Here is a 13,472-nt window from a genome sequence, read left to right as displayed (position 1 = left end):
AACTCACATTTGTTCCAAGTTTCGACACAAATTGATAACATAATTCAACGATCAACAATGCAACCTAACAAGAGAGTGACAATAACAGGGCAGCATGAAAATCACATTCAAGACAAAATGACAGCAAGGTGGTAACACAGTACATATGATAGCATGACACGGTATTGTTATATATCATCTAGAGCGGCACCTCCACGACTCCACCATCATTGACTGCCTCAGCATACGCGGCCTGGGCAGCAGCAAGGGAGGAGTGGTGTCCAAAGCAAGCACCTGGAATGCCAATAACATGTGGATGGACATTGTGCCTGGTAATGATGTTAAAATTTTCGATTAAGCCAAACTGTAAGGTACATACCAGCCTTGGAAGACGCCAGTTTCGCAGTCCCACAGTGACAACATACCAGCACATGGAAGTAGATGTGGAAGTAGATGTGCCGGTAGCACCAGCGGGAGTGACTGCAGCGGCAGCACCAACCACGGCAGTCTGAGGAACTGGAGCAGTTGTAACAGTTGGGGGAGTGGGTCCCACAGCAGCAGTCTGAGTGGCTGGAGCAGCAGGAGGAGTCATGCCAGTGACTGTAGCAGCTGCGCCAACAACAGCAGTCTGAGGGACCGGAGCAGTTGCAACAGTCAGAGTGACTGGGATGGCCTGCATAGCTGGAATGGTTGCAGGTCCAGTTGTGGTTTGGGGAGTGGGCCCACATCAGTAGTCTGAGTGGCTGGACTGGCGGAAGGAGCATATGAGGATACAGCTATGTTAGAGCTGAATCGGCGGAAGAACACACGACTTACCATCTGCAGGTGAAGGCTGATACTGGAAGTAAGTGCCACAAGTGGGGCAGTGCCCACTCAAGAGCTCCTCCGTGAGATAAAGAGTGTCACCATCCTCATTGTGGGCGTCCATAATGGCTGTAAGGACATTGGTGAGCAGGGGTCAAGTTAGCAAACTTGAAACATACCATTTTGAGTGCGGATGAGGTCCAATGCACTTGCAAGTTCGGATAGACTGAAAGTCTGCTCCTTGCCGAAGTTGGGGAAGACCTTCATTTTAAACAAACAAGCAAGGGTGGGAGTATTACTGACGGGTAAACATTATGTGGGTAATGAACTGTAATTGTTGATGTGTTTGATGGCAGTTTTATATGTGTTGGTAACTTCCACTTATCGATGGGAGCTCATTGGCTGATCACCAATTAAGGTTCAAATCCCGTGTGAGTGAGTTTGCATGGCACACTTTGGGTCACCATTCGCGGAGTCAAGAGTAAAAAAACACAAGGTACAGTGCCCAATGTAGACTTACTTCATTCATTTGAGGTTAATATCAGTTGATCAGATGCCTGGAGCCTCATGGATGTCACGCGAACAGTTGGCTTGGCTGTCAGAGAAGATGGATGGGTTTCGATTGAGCCAGCTGCAGGGCAATGTTTCTACATACTTGTCCGAGGTAAATAATCAATGGTTTGTGAAGTGGCCCAAAGCTGCGGTGCACTTCAAGGATAAAACAGGGGTTGGACTTACGGAAGAACAGCTCTCAAAGGAGCAACACTGTTAGCTTAGGACACCATCTTAAGCAGTGCAAGGCTGTAAGTGCTATATTTGTAATTTCATATTCGGTTGCTAATACCAAATATCAGCAACTACGTTTCATACTTCTACCGCAACACCTCAGCCGCAGGGCGTGCCCGAGTCACGCAATTCACCAAAACTATCACGAAGTTGATGGGCTCCTCTACCGAGCGCACACATGGGCCAACCGCCATTGAGCACTTTCTTCATACCGAGTATCAGTCTGGGTCCTCGGTCAAAGAAGACATTGAGTCTCACTTGAAGAGTGGCAAATACACCCGACAGAATTGCATGTCGAGACTTCGCGCAGAAGCAGCCAAGGCAATGACTGCTCGTGGACAAGAATACATGAGGAAAATGGAGTTGGAGGCAAAAATGGAGTGTGAACGCCGTGCTGAGAAGGCAAAGACTGAGCTTGAGGCTCTATGCAATCCTGACGAGTCAGCGCATGTGCAGTAAGTACATTTCTAAGAATATGCTATTATGTGAAGTTCATGTTGTTCATGCAGGTACATTGAAGGCCTTGGTGCCAGTGGTTGGCCAGCTTCTACAGACTATCCAAGAAACTACTGGCTGGTATGAGAGTATTTACCTTGGAGGACCAGACCCACGTGTGGCCGGGGATGTTCGTGTTTTCAGGTAAGAACATGCAGCATACCTACCACATTGATACCAATAATGTTATTTACAGCTTCCACCATGGGAAGGGGTCTACTGGTCTCAGATTTTGCGAAGCACTTCCAGATCACCACACACGCATGGTTGAACCATTTACCACGTTCCTAAAGGGCGCCTTTGCTACCCAAGTCCTTCCCCCATGATCCAAAACCATCAACTCTGTGCTGCCTGACGCTACTCTGCTGACGGACGCTCAAGCGTCACACACCCAATCAATGGTCAAAGACCACTCCATTATCAATCCGCACTCAGCAGCTGTCACACAGTATCCCCATGCTTCCTCCACAGCACACAGTGTACTTCCTAACTGAGATCCACCAACCCCCCCAAGATCAGTCATTCGACAACTCCCTGGGGCTCTTTGGCACCCCGCTGGAACCATTTGTGATGTCCGATGACACACTTTATGAAGGTAATGCTGGGGCAGGGGCTGAGCCTTTCATGATGTCTGATGACACACTTTACACGATCACACCAGAAGACAATGATGACTCGTGGCAAACATCACTCCCGAGGCTGCCTCCTTATCCCGGTCAACTTCCACTTCTTACTCCTCCTCATCTTCGTGGCCCTATAGCTCGTCTTGAATCAGGTAACGTGAACAAGACAACTCGTCCTCATCCTCGGCTGTACGCTGGTAAATCAAATTCTATCTACGATAAGTTTCGTGATTCTCCCCCATCATCTCCTGTGCCTTCTCTGGCCACTCAAATACCTTCTCTGGCTGAAGTCATGCCTCCGTCACCTCCAGCAGCACTTGTTTTGCCCCCTGCTGCTTCCTCTCTACCAGCCGTGCCTGTGACACCCTCTGAGACTCCTGCTGCAGGCTTCTTCACCTGCTGCTATGCAGCCGCTGGACCCAGGCGACTCCATCTCTTCCTGCTGTCTCTTCCTGCCACACTAACCATGTCTCCTGCAACTCCACCTCTTCCTGCCACTCTAACCACATCTCCTGCAACTCCAGCTCTTCCTGCCATGCTAACCACAGCTCCTAGCTTCCAAGGCTTCTCCGACACCAGTGCCTGTCGCATCTTCACCTCTTGTGAGGATGCTGGAGCCTCTTGAGGACATAGTGAATGAATCTGTGCGATGTAGCAGTCGGACACACATGCCATCAACACATCTGGCAGAGGCCAATAGGATTGGCACTCACAAAAGGGCACGAAAGTAAGTTTGTTTTTTCTTTGCTTGTTCATTCAGACTAAACCGTCTTGATTCAGGCCACGCAAGTCAGCTTCATGAGCAGCAGAAACCAACTTTCACCCGCTGACACATTTCTTGTCCTCTTTGTTGTGGTGCCTCATGGCATGCAGTCTTCATGACACCGGCATGCAACGTAGTACTCACATAATTCACATCTTTTGTATTATATTAATGTTCCTGAAATATATATATCTTGATTTCTTGCAACATTGAATGCCAAGGCTCAGTCCGAGTCACTGACTGAGACTTAGTGTGAATTTTAAGTGCGCTGACATCACGTGATATTGGTTCATTCGTACTTACAATAACAAAGTCAAAACAACTTTGACATACATTCATACAGCTAGCAACCTTTAAGTTTTATTTTATTAAAGAGAAGAGATTCTGACGGGCAGGTAATAAGTATTTTTCTTGCCAAACCTTCGTCATGTGTATTTCAGACATTGAAAGGACAAGGTTAGTTCAAACTCCGCAAGGCAAGGCCCAAGAACAAGCTGATCACGCAAAATGGGAAATGAACCCAGAGAACCACCATGCTAATTGTATTTTTAGATGTGAATGGTTCGATACCTATCCTAATTGGGGCATGCGGAGATGCCCGTGAAGTTCCAGCTGATTATTATTATAGCAACAGTTCGATACCTATCCTAATTAGGGCACATGGAGACGCCTGAGAAGTTCCAGCTGATTATTTTATAGCAACGGTTCAGGTATATCCTAATTAGGGCACAGTGGAGACCCCCGAGAAGTTCCAGCTGGTTATTTTTAGAGCAACGGTTTTCGGTATATCCTAATTAGGGCACATGGAGATGCCCAAGAAGTTCCAGAAGGCCAGCCTCCCATCTGTATGCTTCCTGTATGCTTCCTCAAGGGATTCTCCCTTGTATGCATACTTTGTGGGGGGTTGGTGATCCTAGGTAAGTATGCATAACTGTTGTTCTACAATGCCTGGCATTGTATCAATAATTATGACAGTATAGCCTCTTTCTTGCAATCCCTTGTCTTTCAACATCAATTTGCTATGCGTATATCGAGCTTTATCTAGTGGGAATAATCTTATATAATCTGGCATATTTTTGATATGATTTTACCGACTAAATCTGTAACATGATAATAAAATGTAATGACACTATCACACTGTTGTCTGCTTCCAAGACAAACATCAAGATGATATTTTTCTGACATAGTCAGATCATATGTTAGATATTTGTGAGACTATGATAATAATATCTAAGGCTAAAACATGACATGTAATGATGTTTTTTGATTACCAAATATATCTAGTCATATCAAGTTCGGGTCGATTTCCTGATGACTAGCGGCCTCGTGTTTCCACAGCCGTGGCACGCATTCAATGACGCGTTTTCCTGCGCTCCTCGTCTCAGATACGTAGTCGAAGGCGTGGAAAGAGTGCTGCACCATGCATATATACAGTACATTCTCTTATATGATCAATATACTTAAATACAATGGATACAAGTCACTAGTAGTAACGATACGTGCCATAAGTCCCACAGTTACCCGATGATCACTAATCTCAGTTTAAGTAGAGACAGCGGTCATAATTACCTCCTTGGTTCGCGCCCCACCATGGAGCGAACAGGTGTGAGGTCCCAGCAGCACCTTGCACCGCAAACGAGAGGATGAACACCATGACTTGAGTGCCTCCGTCAAGGGCTACATCACTTGATTAGTCTGGGGTCCCTACTGACGTTTGAGAATACTGACCAGCTCCGATGATGTAGTTGTATTTGGCAAACCAGCGAGGGTAGCGCGTACGCAGCCACCATTGCGAGAGGAATGCGATAGCAAAAGTAGGAGAGGAGAGATGAATTGATTCCAACACAAAGCCATCCGATGTAGTATCTGTGAGATATGTGAGCATGCTGTCAGTAATTCAAGGAACACTGAACGTACGCGATAATTGGAGTATAAAGATAATCAGCACGAAAGCTTTGGCCAATACCTGTGAATGACCCAGAAAGGAACAGGTATGAAAAGTCCAACTAGGTAAGCCCAAGGAACCCATTGGTATATTATGGCCTACGGAAAAGAGCTCGTGACTGAGTCCACCCCATGCAATTGCCTGAGAGTTGTACATCTGTGGCTGTTGGCCAGACCAGATATTGGTTCCTTGAACAGATAACAAGATTTCACGTTGGTTATCTATGATTGAATTCATCATGACTACATGTGCAATGTCAGTTGATTGTTTTAGTCACTGTAACAAGTGGCGTGCGCACTGAAGTTCAGGATGGCACCAAGCAGCGTGCCAAGAATCTGGGCAGGTAAATGCAGCGCGAGGGTGGCAGCTTTGCATCTGTAAATTACGGTCAACACAGATTGCCCTGTCCTCCTACACGCTTGAAATACACGCACACTGAGCAATCTTGAGGTCGCGGAGTAATAGATTGGCTTGGGTGACAGAGTCTGTAACATCGGGTTAGCCGACCTGTTCTTGGAACGCAAGGCTGACGCATACTGGATCCGTATAGAACGAAGTACATATTTGCCACTGTCGTATTCGTCAATCAAAGCACATTATAAATCAACGACGAGCAAGGCAATCACCTGGCAACCCCTTGTGAAGGTAACCACCAATCATCTGGACAAACCTGAATGCAAATTGAAATATCGAAGATCGAGAATTGAATTCAAGCACCTACGGCTGGATGGCGAACATCAATCCTGTAATCGCGGCGAGTGCACAGAAGAATAGAATAGAAATCGTCGCCAGCAAGAGTGAGATAAGGAAAGCCCCACCTTCAACGCTCATCAGCCTGGACCATATTTCCAATCACAGCTACTCACCATGGCAAGGTCGAATCGGTCTTGTATAAAACGACCAGGGCAACAACGAAGGACAGGAGAAAAACGACGAAGTACCAGCTATTGGGAGCATCGGGGTACTATTACAAAAATATTCATGTTGGTAAGCTGAATACAGAGAAATGCTAAAACTCACCTTCAGCATCTGCTTGTAGTGGGGATCGATATCCTCATCATCAACGTCTTGCTTCCGCATTCCGTCGGATTGCCAGAACTTCCAGTCAAAATTCGCCCATAATTTTTTGATGCCCGACGGAGTCATCCAACTCCACGCAGAGCGCATATCAGTCCCGGTTCCAGAGGAGAAGATGACTAAACGTGGCCGCCAAACCCTATGATTTCAAACCGTCAGTCCGCAGAGTCTCACTAACGTTTGGTGGACTTGCCAAATTTGAGGAAAGCAAGTTGACTATCCAAGTGCTGGAATAGTAAGGTATCGCCTTGTTCAGCAAGCAGTGTGGGATCGACTTGCATAGTTGGCATTGAGAATGAGTGTTTGATTGTACTGTGTTCCGTTTTCATAGAACAAGAGTTGAGAAAGCTGTGGGGAGTTGGCGTCAATGTTCTGCCGTTGCACATGAATGTAGACTAACGAATGGGAAGTTCTGGGCCTTCCAGATGTTGTTGTAATATACAGCCACAAACACAACCCTAGACATAAGTCAATGCAAGGTCTCGAATCAGGGCGGAGTGGTCGCACATGCAAAGGAGGTAGCCCAGTAAATTCGAGAACTGTTCAAAAATATGTAAGGCTCCTGACCGCGGAATTGAGAAGAGGTCAAACCTGTGCTTTGAGCGGAATAGTCATAGGGTTCACCCCGCCAGAAATATACTGTCGCAGATCCAGTCAGTAACGCGATCCACTTCGAAGTTCGTTCACACTTACTTGCCAGTCAAAGCAGATAGACAGGAGCCCTAGACCCTCGTTACCGTTTGTACCACCAAACACTCGCGAGACGGCAGGCATTGTTGGGAGCTGCAAGACACATAATTGACAACCCGGTCAGAAGCGGAAAGATCCATTCTGGGAAAAGCTCCCAAATAAAGATACTGAGTCGATCAGCATGTTTGATCATTGCCGGTCTTAATCGAGGGACTTACGCAGTAAACACAATGTAAAAGACTCTGAGCTTTTTCCGTGCTGTCATTCCCGCCCTCGTAGAGAGCATCGAACATGGACAGCAATGGTAGCACACCGGGGTATAACATCTTTGATGGATATAACAGGATGCCTGTTAGAAGTATGTGAACACTGGGTTCAGCAACAGACTCGATTGTGGACATACCTCTCATCATGCCACCAATTCCATAACTGAGAACTTTGTCAGCGTCCTGCTGGAACTTGCAACAAAAATTCTCGTACCCAAGAAGTTGAGAAGAGAAGAGTAGGAACACTGAGGCACCGGCATTGGGCGTGATATTGTAATACAATCTTCAACAAAGACAAAAATCAGTAAATTCCATTAATATGAATAATGTCCACCGACCGCTGGACAGCAAGAACTTCGGTACCTAAGGCGGAGTTGGCAGAGGCGCTTGCCATGATCACAACGAAAGCATTTTCTTTCTTGTTGAATGGCCCCTACGGAAGATACTTAGAATAAAGCAACGGACGTGGGTAAATTGGTTTACGGGATTCAGATAGCGCAGGAGTCCACGACGAGGAATAAAGGTCTCCATGAAGATGCCCAGGATATAAGAAACAACCGCGAGGAACATCAATGACACTAAAACCTGTTTGCTGCGGCAATGATATGAGCACATAAAGTCGTCATGCTTGCTCTACCACGTACAGGCTTGAAATAATAGATTTCCGCTACAAGTTGACATTAATGAGTATCATACTGGCTGAAAACGAACCCAGGGTAAGCTCACCGAGTACTCCGCCAAAGGTTGAGAGGCCAAGACCGATAAAGAATGCACGGAATGTCCACGGGTTCAGAGAAGGGTCGTCGTCCACCGAGATGACGTGCGTAGCAATATCACGTTCATTGGAGAGCACACCTTCCTCGCTGTCCGAGTCAGCATCAACTGTTGCAGTTTCGAACGTCAGCCTTTCCCATCGAAGGATTTGTCATCAGTGCTAAAGGCTTTCTCGCTGGGCACAGTGTGCTCGCTGATCGCCCCTGCAGCGGTCAGACTCATCGTAACTGATAAGACAGTACTACAAGAGAAGCGAGAAGTTTCAGTGCTCAGCTGACTATAAGTATTTACCTCAAGCGACTATTCTCGTAATTGGAGATCCAGTTGTTCGATACGGCCATCTCTGTGGCCCCAGTGTACGGACCTGTACGCGTGGTATCGTGAGCATGTGTCTCGCGTCTAGTAGTGAGATAAGAGGGTACCTCTGAATTATGAGTCTAGCGAAAATAGCTCTGTTTTGGCATTTGAAATGGCATAACGTTGGTCAAATAGTACATGCCGGGGGCAAATCACATGGGCCAATGCATCACCTTGCGGAGCAAGGTCACTCCAATGCGGCGTTTTCTGCAGATTCAAAATAAAAACAAACATGCGTTCAAGCAAGACGACGCCACCCGACCTGTACGCGTGGTATCGTGAGCATGTGTCTCGTGTCTAGTAATGAGTATGATAAGAGGGTACCTTGGAATGATGAGTCTAGCGAAAATAGCTCTGTTTTGGCATTCGGAATGTCATAACGTTGGTCAAATAGTACATGCCTGGGGGAAACCACTTGGGCCAATGCCTTTAAAATTGATAATGTATTGCGCACCAAGTTCAACAGTTGGCTTCGCATCAGGAAAATTGCCCAAATCTGGTAAGGTCCGGAGAATATCCCGTGAGGCCTTCTGAGGCGCGAGCCGCGCGACACCATTTGTTCATCACATCGATGCATCATCGTCTGGCCAAGATGCCCATGCCCACCTCACAAGGCATTACTAGACCCTCTCCACCTCACGGCAGCCTTGCGAGGCATTTCAAGATTGGCGCTATCTAGGATGGGGTTGCGAGGGAAACTTCATTTGTGTGTGCAATGGTGCGTTATTTTGATATTTTGTGATCCACCAACCTCAGTGGCCATGCAAAGCAATCGACTCCAAGTTGCGCGTACGAAAGCCCGCACGTTGGGAGCTCGAACACGTAGAGAAGCAAGCACAGCAAGAAATCATTCACGACATGTGAATATACGTCCTATCACAACATCGTGTATGTCCAATGTCCATTCCTTCATGCCATCTCATTTTGCAAAGTCTCAAGCCTCTGAAAGGTCATAAACGTCCGTGCGATTCCGATTCATTATATGCGTTGTAACATACAGTGTTCTTGCTCATCAACGGCGTGAAACATGCACTTCGGTCTGGGTGATTGGTTCTAGAGCGAACTTGACTCTCAGCTCCACATCTTGATACGAGCACTATCTTTGGTATCTTGTCGCTGAGCAGAAGCATGTGATCCTGATTGCGAACTGATGTTGACTGTCACCCAGATTATCTGCCGGTCCTTATCCTATTGCAATCGGACTGCGGATCTTGTTGCTAGAAACTTGCATTTAAGGCCGTAACCTGATATAGATAGATAGGCGATTGCAGCGTGTTATTGTCATCGCCCATGGCGTTTTTTCCTTTTCCTACTTATCACGTGCACTTGCATATATAATTTCTCCGCATGCCTCTGACAGTCATTGTCTCCAACCACAGCTGAGGTATGGTTCCTAGTTCCTCGTCGTCCCACCGTCTCTTACTTTATGTTCTCTAGCGTGTTTTGCGTCTAGGTACTAATAATATCGAGTCGTTGTCTCCGACCACTGAGCGTGTTTCGTGTCTAGTTTCTAACAGGTTATCAGTTGCGATTTCTAAATGAAATCCTATCAGGCTATGCATACCAACATGCGCCCTTGTTTCAGCGACTCGCTGTAATCTTCTCTTAGATGTTTCGCCGTCTTTCTTTGACATGGGAAAGCTCAACCACATCCCGGAATTGACAGGTCCGGATACATACTTTGCGTGGAAGCAGGAGGTCACTTATGCCCTTGGTATTGAGGATGAGGACGTATAGCAAAACTCGACAGCAGATCGAATATCCTCCGCGGCGGGTTTTAAATTTGAACGTGCTCTATGTGCTGGGGTTGAGTATACCTGGACAAGTGTAAGACTAATAAGATGAACCTCGAGGAAATCATCCATGAAGAATGTCAAGGGATGTTCCTATTAAAAAAATGTCGTCAGCAGGTTTCGACCTTGCACAGTCCAAGAGAAATAGATTTCGATTCCGTTGTGGTTTGAACTACTTGGCTAGTAAGATCAGTTCAGAATCCAGATGAATGCGTGAGGAATCATCGATGCATCCATAATTGAATCTTTGAGGCTGTTCTGATTAGGGATTAGCACAGGTAAACCCGTGGGTGTCCAGAGCCCTACCCACACCCGTACCTGGTAGTGATGTTCCGGCCCGGCTTGGCTCGAAAGCCCCGGCTTTGGCCCGGCTTCAGACGGCCAGGGCTTTCAGAAATCAAGAGCCGGGCCAAAGCCCTCGAGAATGGCTTGGCCCTGGCCCGGCCTGGCCTGAGCCGCGGCCTGAGTATGAAAATGAGTAGGCAAATGACATCAATGATTAATAGGTAGATAAAACAAAAGTCAAACGATATCTATGTCATCCTCGTCATCCTCCAGCAGCAAGACATCCCAACCATCTTCGTCATCACCCTCACTCATCATTAGTGCTGCCGTGGTCCAGTCCTGAACCATGGTTCGAACCGGACTTTTGGTCCGGTTCCCCTGTGGTTCGGTCCACAGTCCAGGTGTCAGCCAGAACCGGACCATAGTACGGTTCTTGGTTCTGGCGTTGGGCGAACGGTTTGACTTCGGTTCGGACGGGTCCCGAACCGTTCCGAACCCCGAACCAATGGTATGTGCGCCACTGCTGTGACTGCTGCGGCAACTGCCGCGACCAATGCTGCGCTGCTCCCAAATAGTGAGTGTGCATCAATTACACTTACTGCTAGTCACTGGAACCTTCCAATCCTTGTCCTGCAAACGAACCATGGCCAAGTCGAGCATGTGCCAACTCCTTATTATTATAATCACTCACGGTCAGACGGTATCATCACAAGTACTTCAGTCTCTCAATCCAACGACTGAGTTATCCTTTCGCTTCTAGTCCGAGCCTCTCTTCATTTGAGCCTTCCTGTCTCTGCCTCCCATGGCAACTTCTTCCAAACCAACAGATGAAAGTTCACATCCATATGACACACTCCCGAATCACCAGGACTTGGACTGGATGATATCTGATGGTTCACTGCTGATACTAGAACTGATTTCTACGACTGCAGTCTGACAAGTCGCAGATATGCCCTTGTCGGAGTGGCATGCTCAATTATCTTCAGCTGCTCATGCATCATTGCAGGCATTGTCACTTCAGCCAATCATGGAGTCTTTGGAGTAACTGTGATCAACATGGTCTCCATGGAGCCTATCAACATCATGATACAGTCAGCTCAGTTGGGCCAGCAGAGTGAAATTCTGGCCCTGGTGCCAACTCATCAACAACTTGTCAAGGTATGCATCTTCATTCACACCATTCAAATTTTAACGGTGATTTAGCCCTATTGCAGCACCGCCGTGTCACACGAAATTCAGCAGCACAAAACGAACACCAGCACTCCATCCTGCTCATTTGTTAATGCCCTTCAATCAGATATTAGAGGAGTACTGGAGCCGTGTTTATGGCCGTGGCGTACTATACACAATCATACCACTGCACCTGTGACTAGCGGGTTTGATGACTCATTCGTTCCACTCCACCTCGCCGATGTTCCCATCTCACGGTTCAGTACTTTTGATGTACTGAAGGCCACCATTGTACATACTTGCGACAATCAAAACGGTGCTCCAGCCGCTCGAGGCAATGACGACAACTTGGATGAGGCCATTGCACTTCATAGGGAAGCGCTGGCCTTACACCCGGTCAGTCACACAGATCAGTCCTCATCATTAAATAATATTGCAGCTCAATTTATCGAGGTAACAATGAAGACTTGGATCGGGCTATCGCACTTCACAGCGAAGCACTGGCCTTGTGTCCAGTCAGTCACACAGATCGGTTCTCATCATCAAATAACCTCGCCGCAGCTGAACTCTCCTCCCGCTTTCGCCACCGAGGCAACGACGAAGACTTAGATAAGGCTATCGCACTTCACAAGGAAGCGCTAGCTTTGCTCCCAATCAGTCACACATCAGTCCATGTCATTAAACAACCTCGCAACTCAACTCTCCACCCGCTTTCGCCACCAAGGCAACGACGATGACTTAGACGAGGCTATTGCACTTCACAGGGAAGCGCTGGCTTTGCGCCTGGTTGGTCACACAGATCGGCCCTCGTCATGAAGAAGAGGGGGAGACACTTGGGTGGTTTGAGACAGCAGCAGTAGAAGCAGAGGAGCATGCAGCTGCTATGTTGGACCAGTTACTCAATGTCACGTAGATCTACTATGTCATTTTTTGTTGCGCTTGAAATTTTTTTGGTTCGGTTCGTGTTCGGACCACAAAAAAACCGAACCGGACCGTTGAGAATGGTTCTTGATGGTCCAGTTCAAGGTTTGATGATTTTGCAGAACCGGACCACGGTTCGGTTCTCAGTTCTCATCCAGGACCCTCTGAACCGGACTGAACCGGACCGCGGCAGCACTACTCATCATGCTGTCATTAGCATCCGGTTCAACATTGAATTCGTCGACTTCAAGTTCGGTGGATGATGATGGACCAGGTGGACAGAAAAGGAGGTCATGACGAATGGCACACTTAACACATTGCAGCACATCGACAATATCGCATTTGAGGCGATTATGACGCTTACTGATAGTGATACCCCCCTGTGAGAAGGTGTGTTTGCTCGAAACAGATGTTGCCATGATGGATAGATAGTCCTGAGTGATGGAGGACCACACTGGTCTGTATCTGTGTGTGTTCAACTACCGCGAAGTACATCAGTAACGACGGATGAACTAGAATGTAATAGTATATACGTACCCCCCACCATTTGACCGTACTTGTTCCAGATGGCAGTTTTGCCTCAACAGTGTCAATATAAAGTCTGAAATCAGCGTACCAAGGCCTGGCAGGATCAACATTGGCTGCCAATGTGCCCAAACCAAGGTCTTCATCTTCATCTGAACTCTTGGTCTCACGAATGAGTTTCTTGAGGCCATGAACTTTGCCTTTCTTGATGGGTAGTTG

General features: G+C 47.2%; 4 protein-coding genes across 4 annotated transcripts; 2 read left to right on the top strand and 2 right to left on the bottom strand.

Annotated features, from left to right (window-relative positions):
- Positions 1 to 178: 178 nt before the first annotated feature.
- On the bottom strand, positions 179 to 1,050 carry DFJ58DRAFT_737470 (uncharacterized protein; the record flags this gene model as incomplete). The annotated part of the gene is made up of 4 exons (XM_041386936.1): positions 179 to 652; positions 706 to 755; positions 796 to 912; positions 963 to 1,050. The coding sequence occupies 4 exons, from the start codon at positions 1,048 to 1,050 to the stop codon at positions 179 to 181; spliced, it is 729 nt and encodes a 242-aa protein (XP_041235130.1).
- Positions 1,051 to 1,336: 286 nt separating this feature from the next.
- Positions 1,337 to 3,517, top strand: DFJ58DRAFT_848820 (uncharacterized protein; the record flags this gene model as incomplete). Its single annotated transcript, XM_041393677.1, has 8 exons — positions 1,337 to 1,447; positions 1,561 to 1,586; positions 1,638 to 2,019; positions 2,090 to 2,208; positions 2,261 to 2,375; positions 2,446 to 3,289; positions 3,346 to 3,414; positions 3,468 to 3,517. 8 exons carry the CDS (start codon positions 1,337 to 1,339, stop codon positions 3,515 to 3,517), a joined length of 1,716 nt encoding a protein of 571 aa, XP_041235129.1.
- A 1,470-nt stretch (positions 3,518 to 4,987) lies between these two features.
- DFJ58DRAFT_719732 (OPT oligopeptide transporter protein-domain-containing protein) lies at positions 4,988 to 8,543 on the bottom strand (the record flags this gene model as incomplete). The annotated part of the gene is given in 23 exon segments (XM_041384675.1): positions 4,988 to 5,127; positions 5,179 to 5,336; positions 5,399 to 5,456; positions 5,476 to 5,637; positions 5,694 to 5,762; positions 5,830 to 5,880; positions 5,933 to 5,965; positions 6,022 to 6,065; positions 6,117 to 6,230; positions 6,262 to 6,359; positions 6,416 to 6,591; positions 6,748 to 6,820; positions 6,873 to 6,930; positions 6,980 to 7,011; positions 7,064 to 7,111; positions 7,166 to 7,255; positions 7,381 to 7,511; positions 7,566 to 7,591; positions 7,643 to 7,711; positions 7,767 to 7,861; positions 7,912 to 8,006; positions 8,155 to 8,333; positions 8,494 to 8,543. The coding sequence occupies 23 exon segments, from the start codon at positions 8,541 to 8,543 to the stop codon at positions 4,988 to 4,990; spliced, it is 2,049 nt and encodes a 682-aa protein (XP_041235128.1).
- A 3,150-nt stretch (positions 8,544 to 11,693) lies between these two features.
- On the top strand, positions 11,694 to 12,416 carry DFJ58DRAFT_737465 (uncharacterized protein; the record flags this gene model as incomplete). The annotated part of the gene is made up of 2 exons (XM_041386935.1): positions 11,694 to 11,795; positions 11,841 to 12,416. 2 exons carry the CDS (start codon positions 11,694 to 11,696, stop codon positions 12,414 to 12,416), a joined length of 678 nt encoding a protein of 225 aa, XP_041235127.1.
- Between the last annotated feature and the right edge of the window lie 1,056 nt (positions 12,417 to 13,472).

This window comes from Suillus subalutaceus, assembly GCF_016647625.1.
Source record: "Suillus subalutaceus strain FC151 chromosome Unknown DFJ58scaffold_360, whole genome shotgun sequence".
Lineage (NCBI taxonomy): Eukaryota > Fungi > Basidiomycota > Agaricomycetes > Boletales > Suillaceae > Suillus > Suillus subalutaceus.
Note: the sequence above shows the minus strand (reverse complement) of the source record. Positions and strands in the feature narration are given on the sequence as shown.